Here is an 18,215-nt window from a genome sequence, read left to right on the forward strand (position 1 = left end):
ATAATAATAATAATAATAATAATGAAATATAAGATTTCTGAAGCAAGCTATAAAGAAACCATGGTGTCAGTTCTTTTCAATTGTTTTATAATTAGGACCTTCATGCAAGAGAAATTCTGGTTTACATGTTTAAAATTCAAGCAAAATGTCTTTTTATTCAGATATTAGTTTATGGAGTTTTTGCCTATAAACACGGCTTACAGGTACAACCATAAAAATATAATTTGAATGTTTGAATGTTTGAAACAGTATGTCATTGGTTAACCCTAACCGTAATTCTACATCTACACATCTGTACGCTTTTGACTATGAAATGATTTGGTAATAAGTTTATGAAAGATGCATATTATTGTATATTATTGTACATTATTATTGTCACATCCACAGTGATTTAGTACATTCAATATGAATACACTGACTTAAGCCTTCATATATTAAACATGCTTAAAATGTCTTTTCACTACACACTTCATGACTGAACCTGGACATCAGTCCTGGCTTGTCCAAACATGAGTGATTTCACATAATATGCTTGCTAGTTTGGCAACTATTTTGGCCAAATTAGACTGATAATACTAAAATGATGAAATTTCCATCAATTTACAATGACTCTAGTTTACATAGGATTACAATTCTAAAATACTCATAAATATGCTCCCACAAAAAAGACATATGAATTTAAAACACATTGAACTTTTATCAGTGCATTTGCTAAAATATATTGTGCTGGATATTATGAATAACTGCAACAGAATAATAAGAGTGTACACGAAGGAGAGAGGAGTGTATATATATATATATATATATATATATATATATATATATATATATATATATATATATATATATATATATATATATATATATAAATGAGAGAGAGAGAGAGAGAGAGAGAGAGCGCGAGAGAGAGCGAGACACACACTCCGACTGCACTAAGATTTCCAAAATGGCTGTAGTATGTGGTGCTTGTGCAGACACTGGCCGATACTATCCAACCTCATAAAGTCTGGGCTGGAAACTCTGATTCAAATGAGCCTCATCTTAAGCCGGAGATGCAAAAAACACAGACACACACACACGCATACAAAGAAGCTCCTAACACTCATTTTTTGGTAAACAATTTATTTATTTTTGAAAATATTGATTACACTGGATGATACAGTAGGTCTAATATTACAAGTGCTCTGTCTACTCTTGACAGAAAACCAAAAATCATTCAAGACCACAGAATTGATCAACTAGTGTACTCCTTCCATGAACTAAGGTTTTCCTTTCTTGTGTGAGCACTATGTAGCAGTTTGCATAAAAGCATTATTTGAAAGAGTTGGAAAAAAGCACTGAGCAAATCCTGTCCTTGAATTTCATTCAGTGTCCTGGAACAAATCTAACGTGAGCAAAAGCAAAGTCAGAGTGGGAAAGCCCATTTAAAGCACCATCTAGCACATGCCACAAAGACAGATGAACCCATCTACTGCTCTATTATGTTACATTCATTCCTATGGTGTATACATAGATATAAATCACTAGTTACCATGTATGTTTCCCTTCTACAAAAAAATCTTTTCTGTACAAATAAATTTTAACAAAATAAATAGCTTAAATCCCACCAGGCCTCAAGAGGTCCTTCTCCTTCATGTTATCACACAAGACTGACACAACCTAATCTCCCAACCTAATAAGAAGAGAGATGAACGGGTGCTTTTCCCATGTTGCTTTCATTATCACAATCCATTTTTCACATTCTCATGGATTCCACTCTCGTCAATGATCAGAGTAGGTTGGAATTCTCTGCCATGCACTAGCTTTTCCAGTCCCTGGGAAATAAGGACAATGAAGAATTAGTTCTTGAAACCTGGATTCTAGCACTTAATGTTAACAAATGGACCAGGCTTGGGATTGTTGGCGAGAAGCACAAGTTTAGATTTTCTGTGAAAAAGTCAAAATAAGAGGCAAAATTCTCTTCTACAATATGCTCTACCAAAGTGCTGGTGTTTCCTGGTAACGAGCCTTACCTCTCCTCCATAAGACACCAGTGGAGAAATCTCACATTTAATTTGCAGGTCCATGCCATCCTTCAGACTGTAAGGTACAGAGGATAAAAATTATTTAGATTCAGTCATTAATCATCATCATCATTGAGTCTCATTAGTCAAAGTCACAAGAGTTGATAAATAGAAGGAAGAAATCAGACAGAAAAAAAAGAGTCCAAGTACACTGGGTACAGAAGAATTCGCTGAAGCCATTTGAAACCCCATTCCAGTCATTGCAAGAGCAGAACACAGATCACACCTCATCCAAATGATGCAAAATAGTCATTTAGTTACCCACCAAAACAAATGATTGACAAGAAATGTTCCTCCATTTGCTGTCAATAAGCAAAATATGACAAAGGAAAGCTTGAATCATGAGCAAAAAAGTGCCATCAAGGCCTGTGTGTTACAAGGCTCAATGAGCAGTACCAATGCCGATTGCAAAGCATGCTGAGCACCCTTTCCCAGCATGCACCTCTCTGTCTGTTAGTGTCTAATGCCTGGGTGAGAACCAGTCAAGGACAGCCGGTTGAGGATACCAACCTTCCCCAGGCATCAGAGGAGCTGTGGGTCACCCCCTCTAAGCTGGGTTCTCTACGGTCTACCGGCTGCTAAACTGAGTAAGTGAGAAGCAAAAGCCCCATCACCATGCACTACATACAACCGTGGAGATAGTTACTTCTGGCTGTCATCGTGTGAGTGTGCCCCTGCTGGTCCTCGTCTAGAAACGTTAAACAGGAAAGAAGGTGTGAAAAGGATGGATGAAGATGTAAACGCTGTGGATATTCGGTGGAGGCACTCCAATGAGAAGTGTGATCTTCAACTTCTTTCTACAGCCCTGTTTGCTAAGATGAACATGAGCCTGTGAAGTTGTTTTATGCTGTGCCAATGCACAGGAGAGCAAGAAAACATTAGCAAGCGAATAGAGTGAGCAAACGTTGTGTCACCTAAAAATCATGTTTGTGCGTCTCTGTGTGTGAGAGTGAATGAGAAAGCTATGGAATGAATAAAAAAATGGAAGTAAAACAGAACAAAAATTGGCATGGGTATGCTAAGTGGTATGTGCATGCGCATGTGTGTGTACGCATGTGTGCATGCACAGGTGTAAAGCTCACCTGGGTATAGCAGGCAGGCGTGTCCCATTCTCGTCGATGAAGTGACCACCCGCATTGAGGACCCAGCGGTGGTGGAGGGACATAAGAGCATGCCGTGCTGTGGTGGGGTTATCCTTTCCATCCTGACTGTCTGCCTTCTTCAGCGGAGCAAACTCATCCTCTCGCAGCACCTCATACACCACAAATCTCCTAAAATCAACAGCAACATGCCCAAATGTCCATTGCTAAAGCTTTCTTGCTCTTCAGCATAAAAATTCTTCTTGAACTACTGAAGCATGATACTGAAGACATCCAGTGCACTGGACACAAGACATATGCCAGTAAGTATGTATTATACTTTATAGTACATGTTAGTATGCATTTCGTTTGTACAGCATATTATAGTACATATTATATTTGTGCTGTGTATTTTAGCAGATATTATATTTTCCTTTGTACAGCATGTATTCCAAAATGCTGCCCATTATGCTTCTAGAGACCAGTTACTGTAGAAAGGAAAAAAGGGAGGAAAAAAAGCAAGAAATAAACCACGAACTTTGCAAACTGGAATATGTCAAAGACGAATTTTTCCATCTTGATTCCATTGGGTTTGTCAGGGTTGATGAGCTGTCCTTGCGTGTCCACATACGGGATTTTCTTCTGGGCCACATGGTACAGCAACTGGGGCTCATATGCACTGACAGGCAGACAGGCAGGCAGTCGAGTTGAGTGACGCACACACACACCCACCCACCCAGGCAAGTGAAACATGCTCTTTCTATTAGAATATCATAAAAATACAATAAAAGAGTAGATCTGGCAAAGCCATCATGTATTTAAAATACCAGACACATGACATCTGCAGATGGTTCTCTTTTGACTTTACCTCATATTCATAGTGCACAGTAAAGCCTGTTCCTACCTAGTACTTACAAGATGGCAAAACTCATTGGCTACAGCTTATAGAAATAGCTGGCCTATTTCAAATGTTAATGACAGAACTATCTAGCAACAAATTACACCTTCAACTTCAAATTAATTCCAATCGAACTGACTTTATTTTACTGATTTACTCCACTACACACCTATATTAATTAGTACTTCACTAAACACATAGCATTATGTAATGTGGTAACTGACTTACTTGATAACATCTTTGAGGTATGGAAGAGAGAAAAAATGATTGGCCAAATTGGCAGCATTGAACATAAGCCGACCATCAGTGCTCCGCTTCTCAGCCGTTGCCAGGGTGATTTCGCTGTACTCAACGACTTGGTAATGCCCGCTTACCTTACAGACCACACCCACTGTCTCTGTTGGATTGGTCTTCTCCACTACCTGCCAATGAAGTACAACATTTTAGCTGATATACATCAGCTGTTTATTAACATGCTTTCATAACTGATTAGTCATGTGTGTCTGATCTTTTATCATTAGACAGATCTCATTAAGAGTTTTAATTTGTTATATATATATATAACTGTTTTTCACCCAAAATGTCACTTACACTCTTCTGGTTCCAAGCCCTCAATATGCAGTTTGATTTCTCATTACACAATAAGTCATTTCAAATATAATTTTCACAAGATCCTAGCAAAGGAAAACTATGCACTTTATTAGCTATTAATAAGCATTTTACTGAATTCAGGACAAAATGGAATCTTTGATTGCTTTCATATAACAATCTTTGATTGTTTTCATATAAGATCAAAAAGAAAACATTTCCAGTGAAACGTTTTCTTTACTGAGACACATTCAAACCATTTTTTAAGATAGCCCTAGTGTGTGTTTGAAGAGGTTAGACCACACACTCCATGCCTGGAGTCTGCTTTAAATGAAAGGCAATGGCAGAAGCACAGAAAAACACTTAATTCATCTATGAGTAACAAATTACAAAGTGCTCAGCTGATGATGGGTTAGCAAGGGGAAGAGTCACTGGACTTAAAGCCACACTAAGTGGATGATTTAGCATCCATGTGAGGTGGGCAGGTGGAGGTCAAGTTTATATATATATATAAATAAAATGTGCCTTGTAACAAAGGAACTTTTTCACTAGCAGAAGCCTAATACCTCTGCATTAAAACAAACAAAAAACTCTTAACAATACATTTTTCATTCATCGTAAATTGTAAACTGATGCTCAGTAATAATGGTCACAACTATTTTCTTGTCACTGAACACCAGAATAAATCTGTTTGAGGCCACTGGAAATAATGACCTCTTTAGAGCCAAAACACAGTACACAAAGGCTTTTATTCTCTTCCAGTGTGATCAGAATGTGCCAGATTTCTCCTTGCTTCATCTTCCTCCACCTTAAAATAAAGGAGGAGTCCACTGGAGAGGCAGGCGGGTGCTGGAGGAGTGTTTCCTGAGCACCTCGCAATGCAAAACAAGTCATAAACCAGTGGAGCCATTCTCCTTGTCTGCTTTTCGATTTAAAAAAAAAAAAGAAAGAGAAACATCTGCGCAAACCACAGCGAAACACAAAGAACCAAACTGGAAGAATGCGTTTTCTCTCTTACCAGGCCAAAGCCTTGACATGTATCTACAAGCACTTTAAAATAACTCCACTTTGAGTTATAAGGCCTTTGAACAAATGTAGAGTCACAAGGTGAAAGGGAATGTGAAGATGAGGGTGAGACGAAAATGAACGATGTCTTAATTAAGTTAATCTCATCAGAGGCCAGATCAGACTTGTTCAAACATTCTGAATCTTTCAGAATAACTAAGAGCACCCGTGAACAACTAGAGAAGTTAATTAAACACAGCATTCAAAAATAGAGGAATGGTCTAAGCTAAGATGTCTGGTGCTTGGGTAATTCTTAACATTTCTAGTGCCACCAGCATTGATGTAATACCCAAGCACCTTCACATGGGATTCTGTGTTTAACACAGACTAAATCCTAAATATTATACTGAATAGTTTCAGAGGAATCCTTTCATATTTTCCTCAGCTAAGCAGTGCATTCATCTCTCAAGAGAAGGATTAATTAAACACTGTGACACCGTAAAACACAACAAGAATGATTCATGTGCCTACTGCAAATCTGTGCTAGTTATAGAAGCATTGCACAGAACATTTATTTTTTTCCTTTACTGGCCTTGGAGTCAAAATACATCATTAGTGACAGCAACAGAGTGCTGCATGCTGCTTAATAATTATTTCTCAGTGGCTAAAAAGTATTGAAAGATATGTGGTTAAGATCTTAAAATAAACATTTTTTTTTAATTAAATGTTATTTTATTGAACCTCAATGGAGCTAGCAAACAAAACAAAGTAAGTTAGAGCAACTGTCATAATGTAAAAGAAGTCTTTTATCAATTAAACTTAACCTTCCAGTGCCTGAAAAACTTTTTTCAAAGAGAGAAACTGCCCCATCTAGTGGTACTTGGAGGAGAATGCAGGTTCTCGTTCTTACTCCCAGTGTACAATTACATTAATTATATAGGAACACTGACTGAAAAAGTTTACAATTCTGGTTGGTCAATGTCTATCCTTATCAGGCATTATATATATAATTTGTTGCAAGATGTGAATGCTGGCATCACTGACCTTTGCCCCACAGTCTGCCCCCTTAAGCAAACAAAGGCCAATGAAGGCTGGGTCTGCCACTTTCACCAGGATGTTGTCCACACAGTAGACATGGACATAGGCAATTCCCCTCCTCTCCATGTCCTCCACAATCTTATGTTTCCCCAGCGCTCTGTAAAGGCCTCCATTGCCATCTAACTCCAAAAAAAAAAAAAAAAAAAGAAAGAAAGAAAATTATGTCACTACTTCCACTGCCCCCATCTCACACTAAAGCACTTGTATGAATAAATATTAGCATTTGGAAACTGAATGTGTTTCTTCCATACACCTGCAGGACGAGGTGCCAAGTTGTTTGTGTTTTCGGGCAATCAGCCAGGAGTGTCAAAGCTGTGTAATGGGACAGTCATAGCACTACAAAAATTGTTAATTTGTTCTAACACACCTGATTCCATCCCCAGTGAATTCCTGAGGAGTTTAATTAGGTGTGCTATATCAGGAAACAGAACCAGTGCACTGCAATCTGTCAACTTGCCCTAACCCCTCTTGAGAATCAGACTGCTTTCCATAAACCTCACCTGGTGCCAGGGACAGTTTGCCTTTGCTCTCAAGAATGATCTTTCCACTGAAGTCCATGGCCGGAAGCATGCCTTGCTGGAAGAATATGACGTTCTCTTCTTTAAGGCCAAAGTACTTGTGTTTTGAGAAGAACTCTTTAGTGGATTCCATTGTTCTGCCACTTGTCATAATGTACCTAATATGAAACCATATGACAGGACCATCTCCTTGTTACAAGTGTAACTACTTTTGTATGTATGTGTATATACATAAGATAGAAAAGAGCATAATTTAACCTTAAGTAAATATACATTTGAATAATGATTAAGAATACAAAAATCCAGGTAACATAATTAAAATTCATGCATAATAAATGGTCCACTGTTGTTGGATCAATTAGCATAAAAATGTTCTTCCGCATTCAAAGTTGCAATTATACATAGCATCGGGCAATTCAGTAAAACCATATTTGTTCTACTTCCTTATGGGTAACATCATGTGTGGAATAATGTGATAAAGGCTTAAGGTCAGATCTGATAAGGTTTCAATGAGCTCAGGATCACAAAACAACTGAGAAAGACCTCTAACAGAACAGCAGGTCTGATCTACTTCCTTCAGGGCAGCACACTACTCTGACCACAGTCTGATTCTACCTCTTCCAGACTGGATTGTAATTGTTTTTAACATATCCATAATTAGACCAGCTGAAATATGCACCCTCTAAAAGGTCCATCTCACCATGGAATGCAGCACTGGTTCACATGCTGCTGCTGCTCGACGAGTTGCTCCAGTCTCAGGATCCTTTCTGCTTGGAGCTGAAAGAGGGTTTTGTGGGAGGGCAAGCCCACATCATACATGCCTTTGGGGTATGAGACACCCAGGCGTGTCCCCTGGCCTCCGGCCAACAGCAGAACGGCCACTTTGTTCTGAGATATGCAACGAAGGCCTGTGTAGAAGGGCAAGAGGTCACCTACCAGACACTTTCAGGGGGCAACTACATCATTTCTGCTCAAGGTGTTATTACAGTATTATAAATACAGGGACATGGTCATTAGATTTAGTCACTGTGGAAGAAGTGTAAGAGGTCACAATGTTAAACAGTGAGGATAAAAAGAGAAAGATATGGCTGGGAGGAGAAGGTGACATTTTTGCTGTTAGTTTATACAACCTTGGCACAGCATTGCCTATATATATACACAAGTTAAGCAGAAACAGGCCTAATGATAAAGATAATCAGACCTTATAGCATACTACGTACAGTCTTCCTTGGTTCCTTTAATAACAATAATTGGACTACTCATTAAGCCGGAATGAGCCACAGTGTACGTGCAGATGAGAAGAACCCAGATTCATAACCCACCTTGAAATTACAACCATAAACCATGTTTATCTGAATAGTAGGATCACAGCATGACAGTCCTTGATACTACGGTACATGCTTATCTTACATAAACTGCAGTAAGGTTTATTATTGCCCAGCCACACTCAACTTCTAGCACATAACCACATATCCTAGCCTATCATTTCCTTCAGGAACCAAACCCCACCCACACACAGACACACACACACACACACACACACACACACACACACACACACACACACACACACATTATGTGCATTTTGAATGGGGAATGGTATCTATGAAATGGAAGCTAGACTTTGGATGTGATGGGCAGTGATTAATAGTTGATACAATGCTGAGGAACCTCATGAGGAGCCTACGTGCGTCAGTCCTAATCAGAACCAGATGTCTCTAGCCCCCACTGTGAGCCCAAGACTTAAGGGTGGAGCTCTGGGATAAACCCCAGAGAAGGATTCAACTCCTCCGGTCACTTTTGTCTCATCTTTCGTGTACTGGTTCAGGGCTGGTATTGATCACACTATTTAAAAGTTGTTTCTTATTTTCACTATTCTACAGAAGTTTGTGATTGAAGCCAATTATCTATAACAGTTAGATATGGATTTCAAAATAACTTTGGTTACAAGTTTTTTTTAATGATTGTAAGCTCCTGTGAGGCAGCACTACTCATGCTGTATGATAAACATTACTACAAGCAATGATTTCGTATCTGCCCACAGAAGACACTAAATGATGACGCATTCCTCATTACAAAATGTATTGCCTATCAGCTGAATGGCATGAATTTCAAAGATATGAGTCTAAATGGCACATCAGAGACCCACAAATGATCCATTTATTCTAACCTTCTGCCTCCCATTCTTTGAGGGACTCTCGATCACGTGTCACGCTGCCCAGGACCTCCCGTGGCAATGGCTCCATTCTGCTGTCTACCTGCTCCTGCTTGGCCTGGCCAGAGGTCGCCACGGCATTTTTAAAGAACGTATTGATCTCTATGAAGTTCATGCCCTCCAACTCATGCGCCAACTCTGCTTGCTCCTCTGGGCTGAGCTGATCCCAGAACCTGAGGAGGTGAGACTGGCCCGCCTCTGCAAGCCTCTCTTCCAGTCTATCAAGGTCCATGTTCACAGGGCGAGATCTGGGAGAATCAGCAATGGAATATACATAACAAACTGCACAGATATTGGTTATCTAATAGTGAATGGACTTTCTGGCAAGCTTGATTAGCCTGACCAACAATTCCAAAATAACCAAGTCTAGGGATGATGTGATGTTTGAGAAAAACTCTTAAGTGGTATGATAAAAGAATCAGTATGCAAAGGATTATTTGCTGAATTGCATTCTTATCAAAAAGTTATATTAACAAGATAACATTTGTTTGTACTGTTTTATATCTTTGAGAACTAGAAAAATTAATAGTTAAATTGTATTCATAACTCTTTGGTGTATAATTTTATTCACATAACAGAAATAAGTAGCATTTAATTGGTCGTACGAGCAAAGCTATACGCTAGCTAATGTTTTGGTACTTTTCAATTAGCATGAATATGAAAATTATTAATAGCTACTAAGATCAGATTTATAACAGTTTAACACGAAAACCTAAGTAGTTTAATCATCATTACTGCTGATGGGGACCAGGACAGCTTTAGCTGTCGAATATGAAGACAGTTAAACCGACAGATCGTAAGATTTAGGTATAGTCGATATATAGGTTAGCTTGCGTTATGTTTTCTGTGCCAATACTACGTTGCTTACGCCACATTTAGTCTTAACATATATGTAGGATGTGTACAAGTAGAATGTACATAAGGTTTTCTGTACAATGAAAACCTCAGCGTCACCAAATATCTTTGGGATCGCTCGGTCCAGTAGCTAGCCAAGGTAGTCCCTAGATTTCTCAAGATTATCAGCCTAACCAAAATAGCTATCTAGGTTAGCTGTTAACATGACTATTCCTAAATTACAATAGTAAGATTCCCCAATAAAAATCAAGCGGATGGATTAATATCCTAATTGATGAGACTTACTAGGAGTCAAGAATATCGAAAGTGCCGGTTTTGGCTGCGCTGAGACGTGCTGGAAGGATTGTATGTTATCCAGCTAACTAAATAGACACAGATTCTAACTATGTTACCCAGCCAAATGAACTACAGCTTGCTACCCGGTAATGTTCTTACCTTCAGCGCAGGTTTCGATGGTCACTTGGTGAACTTTCTCTCGCTTCTCATAAAGACAAGGATACGTTACTACTATCTCCATCTCCGCCCCATAACAAAATCCGCCTCCCGTTTCCGTAATTTGACGTGGCATCGAGAGTATCAGGGAACGCCTAAACAACATTTTATTACAGCCAGTCATTAAACTAGCCACTGCCCCTCTATACCTCACTTAACGTTTGTTACTGACACGTTGTAGTTTACACAGTCCGTGTGATCTTTCCCCTCTCTAGATCACGCACGTTATGAACACGTTAGGATACCACTGTTGGTGAGAGTTGCTTTCTTGCGAAATTATAAATGGCCTCATTTATGTACGTTATCTAGCTAGGTGGTATGCTAAACTGTACATGTTCTCTTTTAGCTAGCTACATATTTTGTATTATCTCAGAAGCTAATAGTAATTGATTTCCATTAAAAAAGGGGGGGAAATGAGTTCCCACCTGTAAATCAAGGGTGTTTGCGCACTGGATAAGTAGATATATATTTTAAAAATGACCAATTTATTAATATAATATATAACAGAAAATGTACCAATTGGATTGTTATAAAATAAATATTACTATTACTGTTTATTTCTTTATAAACGTGACCTTTATGAAATATTTCGCGGGTAAACACACGAATTCCACGGAAGTCGTGTTTATTACAATTACGTCATTTCCGAAACAAGGGCCAACGTGTTTATTTTTATGACCGACGTAAACCCACTTAACTCAGCTGCTGTACTTTTAAATGATATGTGTTCTCGTTTTCCACGTAGTCTGCGTATTGTTAGGTATGCCGTGAATACTGAGCCTACGTGTGTTATGATGTGTTATTTCAAGAACATTTTTTGATGTGGCTAGCAAGCTGAACTCACTCATTTCATTGCTAGCTAGCTAACTGCAAAATTTAACTGGCAAGTACAGGTTTGGTTAACATATCAAGTGAACGATAATTTTAGATAATGAAATTTTGAAAAATAGTTAGGAGTAGCAGATCTCACTTCTACCCTTGGCTGATTCTATGTCTATATTATATTTTTTCAAATACAGTCATTTTTACCCGTGAACAAGTTAGCTAACTAGCGGTTACTAATTGTACTGAGCTAGGCAGTTCGTATGCAGTATCTAACATTATCTAGTTTGCATATTTTCTCAGCAACACTACAATGTATCCACCTAACTGGTTAAACCTGCTGTCTCTGCCATGGCTTGCAGTTCAGGAAATGCAGAAATGTCAACTTCCAATGCTAATACACCGGTACGCCATTACATTCCATTTCCGCCCCATAACAAAATCCACGTCCCGTTTCCGTAATTTGACGTGGCATCGAGAGCACCAGGGGACGCCTAATCAACATTTTATTACAGCCAGTCATTAAACTAACCACTGCCCTTCTATACCTCACCTAACGTTTGTTACTGACATGTTGTACTTTACACAGTCCGTGTGATCTTTCCCCTCTCTAGATCACCTTTATGAAATATGTTGCAGGTAAACATGCAAAGGAAGTCGTTTTCATTAAAATGTCGTCACTTCCGAAACAATGGCTGTCAAAACAATGGCAAACATGTTCATTTTTCTGACCGACGTAAACCCACTTACTCAGCTGCTGTACTTTTAAATTATATGCGTTCTCGTTTTCAACGTAGTCTGTGTATTGTTAGGTATGCCGTGAATACTGAGCCTACGTGTGTTATGATGTGTTATTTCAAGAACTTTCTTTGATGTGGCTAGCAAGCTGAACTCACTCATTTCATTGCTAGCTAGCTAACTGCAAAATTCAACCGTCAAGTTAACATGTCAAGTGAGTGATAACTTTAGATAATGAAATTTTGAAAAAAATAGTTAGGAGTTGCCTAGCTCACTTCTACCCTTGGTCGATTCGATGTCTAGGGTTAAATTATATTGTTCAAATATAAAGCCCCCCCCCCCCTTTTTTTTTACCCGTGAACAAGATAGCTAACTAGCGGTAGCTAATTGTACTGAGCTAGGCAGTTCGTATGCAGTATCTAACATTATCTAGTTTGCATATTTTCTCAGCAACACTACAATGTTATCCACCTAACTGGTTAATCAACCTGCAGTCTCTGCCATGGCTTGCAGTTCAGGAAATGCAAAAATGTCAACTTCCAATGCTAATACACCGGTACTACCACCGCCACAGGGAAACGTAGATCAGACTATGAAGCCAGTTTTGTTTGAGATCTTTGGAGAAATGTGGAACGTTCAGGTTCGGTTAGGACAGGGTGTTTCAGCATCCGTTTACCGAGTCAGCTCTGGTCGAGCAAGTATGGCTGCAGTAAAGGAATTTCAAGTGGATGCACAAGGTGGAGATTACGGGTATCTTAAAGAAAGATCCGTGCTGGAGAACATTCAGGGGCACAAAAATATCGGTAGGGAAATAAATTTGCGTGCACTGGTTCTGAAATTAGATAACTTCATTACATTAACATTGTTCAGTTTGGGTATACTCATTTTAGATGTGCAAGACAAAGCTTAAGACAGTCACATAACTGACATTCAGTGAATAAAAATTACATTTAGCTGACATTTTATCCAAAGAATCTTACAATTATATATCAATGCAACTTGAGGGATAAGGCACTCTTTAATCCTCCTTGCTGAGGGGCCCAGAAGTGGAAACTTTGCAGTGGTCAGACTTGAACTGGCAACCTTCCAATTACCAGTCAAGTACCTTAACCACTGAGCTACCACTGCCCCATTATTGTTTCTAAGACTCAGTAGTGGCTCTAAAAAGTCAAAATGGATGCATTGTTAATGTAACTTTGATTGCACAACATGAGGAGCAGACATCGAATCATTAATATTCATTGTTCTAATCTTGATTTGTAGTGACGCTGTATGGGGTGTTCACCAATCACAACCCGCTTGGCATAGCCACACACTGCTTACTGCTGGAGCTTTTGGATGTAAGTGTGTCAGAGTTGCTTGTGAGAGCTAGCAACCAGGGCCACTCCATGTGGCTGATCCAGCACTGTGCCCGTGATGTCCTGGAGGCCCTCTGTTTCCTGCATCGTGAGGGCTATGTGCATGCTGACCTCAAGCCTCGCAACATCCTCTGGAGCCCTGACGACGAGTGCTTCAAACTCATTGATTTTGGCCTCAGCTTTAAAGAGGGCCACCAGGTGAGGGGCTGAGATGAACTTCTCACCAGATTGGAATGTTCACAGCTGTTTGAACAAAATGGACAATGTTTCAGGATATGTCTAGGATTGAATAGTATATGATATAGTTCTTATTACCACTAGTTTAGCCTTTATGTAGGTTCATGTTTGTTGCTTGCAGGATGTGAAGTACATCCAGACGGATGGGTACCGTGCCCCTGAGGCAGAAGTGCAGAACTCTCTGGCCCAGGCTGGGCTGGAGGGAGACTCAGGCTGCACGTCTGCTGTGGACCTGTGGAGCCTGGGTATCATCTTGCTGGAAATGTTCTCAGGAATCAAACTGAAAGAAACTGTTAAGTCTCAGGAATGGAAGGTCAGTAAAGACTTCACCTTTTGTTCGTGTGTACAAAGTGACAGTGAAGCTGGAAGGTACAGTAAGTGTATGTGCTTTGAAAGCATTTCTAAGGTGATTTATCAGACCTGAGCCCCCTGTGCAGGTTGTCAAAAATGACATGCTTGTAATGAGTCCTGATTGGAGGTGCTGTGTGCACATCATCACATGCTCTTCTTTTGTAGGACAATCCTGCTGCAATAGTAGATCACATCTTTTCAAGCAATTCTGTGGTTTACCCTGCAATCCCTGTCTATCATCTAAGAGATCTTATAAAAAGGTATACATTGGTATACAGCAAGTGTCTGTTCACTTAGGCAGAATTTGGTTTGTGTAACACCTGTTCTTTTCTCACCCCAGCATGCTTCACAGCAACCCTAGTAGCAGAAGCACAGCTGAAGCTGCACTGATCAGCCCCTTCTTCAGTATTCCTTTTGGTAGGGCACTTTCAAAAACAACTTTGACAGTTTTCATACCCAGACACACAGAACCCCAGTTATGTGAGTGAGAAAACTGCTTTGTTCTCAGCACCTCACATTGAAGACTTGGTTTTGCTGCCCACTCCTGTCCTCAGACTGCTCAATGTGATTGATGACAGTCATTTATACAATGACGATGAATATGAAGGTAAATGTTTCTGTCAGCACTTTTTCTAATCCTTTGAGATCAAAGTAACTTTAAACACAACTGTTACCTACCTAATTTAAACATTTCAGTTGGTCACTGAGGTTGAGACTGCTTTTAGGGCCTTGTTTTGCAAATATTATTAGCAATGTCCACTGATAAAAGTTTGAGTTTATTGAATCCTCTTAATTTAGCCGATTCTGCAATTTGTGAATGCTTATGTGTGTGTAAGCATATATAATCTTTAAAAAATCTTTTAATGCAGACATTATTGAAGACATGAGGGAAGAATGCCAAAAGTATGGTTCAGTCATATCCCTGTTGATTCCAAAAGAAAACCCTGGCAAGGGCCAGGTAAGACTTGTGATGTCCCTATCAACTGATCTCAGATTTGGGCAGCTTAGTTTTTACGTCTTTGTCTAATGTGTTAATTGGTCTTCACTCTCTTTTCTAGTTTGCTGTTTGTTTTTATGTGCTGAGGGAAGGTTCTGATGGATGCCCTTCTGTCTGCAGGTCTTTGTAGAGTATGCAAATGCTGGAGACTCCAAAGAAGCCCAGAGGCAGCTGACAGGCCGTACGTTTGATGGCAAATTTGTGGTGGCCACCTTCTACCCACTGAGTGCCTATAAGAGAGGGTATCTTTACCAAACAGTACAGTGATGGGCTACATGCACAAATGCGTGCACACATACAATGTATTCCAGTATGAAGGTTGCTTAGTAGCTATGAAGCCCACACTGTGTCTGTCTAGATAACTGTCTGTACTTTAAGTGTTTGCCTTTTAATATATAGCATTATGAAAGGTACTTAAACATATGTGGTGTGAATACTGATAGTGGTGTCCTCTTCCTTGATTTAAAGCTTAATTGGTGGCATGCTTTCATCATGCAATAAGGACTCACCTGTGTTCCTTGTAACACTGGATTTACAGTAAGAAAAAACTTAAGGTGATGGACTGTTAACAGTGATCCAACACTGTTTTCATACATGCTTTAATGCTGTGTGAATCATAACAAAGATAATAGTTTTTATTTTTTTCTGTATTGGTTTGCTTCTGGGGTTTGCACTGTCAAAAACAATGACAGGTTTACAATTATCTCTGGACCGTCTAGAAAGTACAAATCTTTGTATTATGCCCATATTTCTGAATGACTGGACACACTGTCTGGTGGCATAGTTTTATGTCCATTCAAGACATTTGCAACTATCTTAGGTTAAAAATAGGCAGAAAATGCATCTACCAGAGAAAAGAGTGAGAGAAAGCACAGATGAGTTTAAAAAAATACAAAATAGTTGTATGTTCTTTTTACCTCAAGTTTACTTGGGGTCTTTAGTTTTTGTAAAAGGCAAAACCTTCAGTGTTGGTTTAGGCCGTGTTTAGCCCAAATTCCTTTTAGACCCCTTTCCTTAAGTTTCTGTGGGATGGTAATTTTTACACGGAACATAAATTTCCATGGTGTCTTGTTAGTTTAAATGTTAATTTGTTCTGAAACACTTTTGAACCCACTTGTGCAGTATTTGCTCTTAATTGTGTGAATGGAGATCTCTTATTGTACCATTCAGCGTTGGAATTGGGAAAGTTGGAGAACATAGTTACGCTTGTCTGTAGGGTTCAGTACACTACAACTGTGAATACTACCTTAACGCATGGATTAATTATCCTGTCTTTATACAAACTCTAGTATTGAGACACATGCATTTTGCTGTATAACAGCTATGTTTCGGTAGCACAGTTTTTATAGGTTCTTAAAATCTAGCTTTATGTAATCAGTATTGCTCCACATGCCTGTAGTTTCTCAGTTTGAATGTAGGCTGTGTGGCACACAAAGGCGTTTCCCTTCCTGCTTCTGTTGGCGCGTTTGCTTTCATCTAGAACAGTAAAGGTACTTAATGGTACAACTGTAGCTTAAATTTTTTTTTTCCTTTTTTTTTTTTTTTTACATTTTAAAGCCACTAACAGTGATTTTCAGAATGACAGATTCCATTACTGAATGAATAAACAAACAAACAAAAATATCCTAAATAAGTCTAAAACTTTATGTTCACAAGTAGAGCACTGTACATCATTACACGTTGTTTGTAAGCATTAGTGTAAAAACATAGTTCAGCTTGGTTAACATTGCAGTGTTGGGTACTATTTTGTCTTATAGGAATATATCGTGTAAACAAAATATGCTTTAGGATTTTCTGGTGGTGAGACTGTGTGGAAACTAATATTCTGCATGACTTTTTGTTTAATTTTAAAAATGCACTAGAAGCTACTCTGAGACTCCCTCTTCAGCAATGAGATGCAGTTGGATTTGTTTGTTTACAGTTCCTCTCTGCTCCAGATGAGCCTGGTTTGTGTAGTCTTCCAGGCTTCCCATCTACATGAGCCCCTATTTAAAGGGCAAAGCTATTCCCACCTCAGTCTCTGGTGTTGCAGTATAAGACATTGTGGGGAAAGCAATGGATTGGGCAGTTTTTGATGGAAAGGTCTTAGTTGTTATGGTTTAGATTTTGCACATTACTACTGATCTAAAACTTTTGATTGTTGCCTATTTAGTTTGCAAATTTTTTTCTGTGGAGGAATTGGACAGTGCTCTGCAAAAAACAACAACAACTAGGTTAAAGTTTTCAAAGGAACATTTGATAAGGTGTTTGTTTTTAAGATTTTGTGGAAGTCTGTGCATTGAGTTCAGCGCTATGCTTTGAACACTAGATTTCTGGTTCTTTTGATAGAATATAATTTGTTGGATTTGCTGGTTTCTTCAGTGTGCTATTTTACAGTTTACTCTTTCTTCAGAAGGCAAATTAATAACATGGAAACTTCTGAGAAAGAGATCTAGTGGTACAAGTTGGCTTTATCCCTACGTTTATAGATTACAGACCTAATCAATATTGCTTTTTCAAAAGGTTTTTAAAATATTCAAAAGGTTACAATAATGGCTACAATTGCAGGAACCATAGAGTACCAGATTAATTCATATAAAGTTGAGCTTTCCATATGAAATTTTTTTTACATCAGACCAAATATCATAACTTAGCAAATGATACCCTCCATGGCATGTACAGAAGTGATTCCAAAAGCTGTATGTCTAATGTGCAAGACAGCAACATTCTTGGATTCCTACTTCCTCTTGAAGGAGCTACAGGAAAGCTACACTTTACAATAAGCACACAATGAATCAAAAATGAAAAATAACATTTGTCTAGACAATACCTCAAGATGCAGAAGATTAACAGAGTTGTAAAGTACCATTGACAGAGTTAGGACATGTTGTGGATAGCCTCTCCAAGTCTTAAAAAAGGACT

General features: G+C 38.8%; 2 protein-coding genes across 5 annotated transcripts in view; one reads left to right on the top strand and one right to left on the bottom strand.

Annotated features, from left to right (window-relative positions):
* Window positions 1-1,105: 1,105 nt before the first annotated feature.
* uap1 (UDP-N-acetylglucosamine pyrophosphorylase 1) lies at window positions 1,106-12,105 on the bottom strand. Of its 4 annotated transcripts, XM_026998883.3 has the most exons (12): window positions 11,962-12,099; window positions 10,755-10,906; window positions 9,420-9,712; window positions 7,950-8,157; window positions 7,232-7,407; window positions 6,678-6,850; window positions 4,269-4,462; window positions 3,681-3,821; window positions 3,146-3,334; window positions 2,710-2,751; window positions 2,013-2,079; window positions 1,106-1,814 (listed from the first exon to the last, which is right to left on the bottom strand). In XM_026998883.3, the coding sequence occupies exons 3-12, from the start codon at window positions 9,694-9,696 to the stop codon at window positions 1,722-1,724; spliced, it is 1,560 nt and encodes a 519-aa protein (XP_026854684.2). In that variant the 5' UTR covers window positions 9,697-9,712; window positions 10,755-10,906; window positions 11,962-12,099; the 3' UTR covers window positions 1,106-1,721. The 4 variants fall into 4 exon arrangements, with proteins under 4 accessions (XP_026854684.2, XP_026854685.2, XP_026854687.2 ...); XM_026998884.3 differs by lacking the exon at window positions 10,755-10,906 and having other exon boundaries at window positions 11,962-12,105; XM_026998886.3 differs by lacking the exon at window positions 2,710-2,751.
* Window positions 12,106-12,296: 191 nt separating this feature from the next.
* uhmk1 (U2AF homology motif (UHM) kinase 1) overlaps window positions 12,297-18,215 on the top strand; it is a 6,024-nt gene continuing 105 nt past the window's right edge. Inside the window, exons 1-8 of the mRNA XM_026998889.3 lie at window positions 12,297-13,174; window positions 13,635-13,927; window positions 14,088-14,279; window positions 14,483-14,577; window positions 14,658-14,734; window positions 14,826-14,924; window positions 15,187-15,275; window positions 15,435-18,215. The exon at window positions 15,435-18,215 is cut by the window's right edge and continues 105 nt beyond it. Coding sequence (XP_026854690.1) covers window positions 12,874-13,174; window positions 13,635-13,927; window positions 14,088-14,279; window positions 14,483-14,577; window positions 14,658-14,734; window positions 14,826-14,924; window positions 15,187-15,275; window positions 15,435-15,581 — 1,293 coding nt within the window. The 5' untranslated portion in view covers window positions 12,297-12,873 and the 3' untranslated portion in view covers window positions 15,582-18,215. The remainder of the gene's footprint in view (window positions 13,175-13,634; window positions 13,928-14,087; window positions 14,280-14,482; window positions 14,578-14,657; window positions 14,735-14,825; window positions 14,925-15,186; window positions 15,276-15,434) is intronic.

This window comes from Electrophorus electricus, chromosome 7, assembly GCF_041902795.1.
Source record: "Electrophorus electricus isolate QZ-2024a chromosome 7, ASM4190279v1, whole genome shotgun sequence".
Lineage (NCBI taxonomy): Eukaryota > Metazoa > Chordata > Actinopteri > Gymnotiformes > Gymnotidae > Electrophorus > Electrophorus electricus.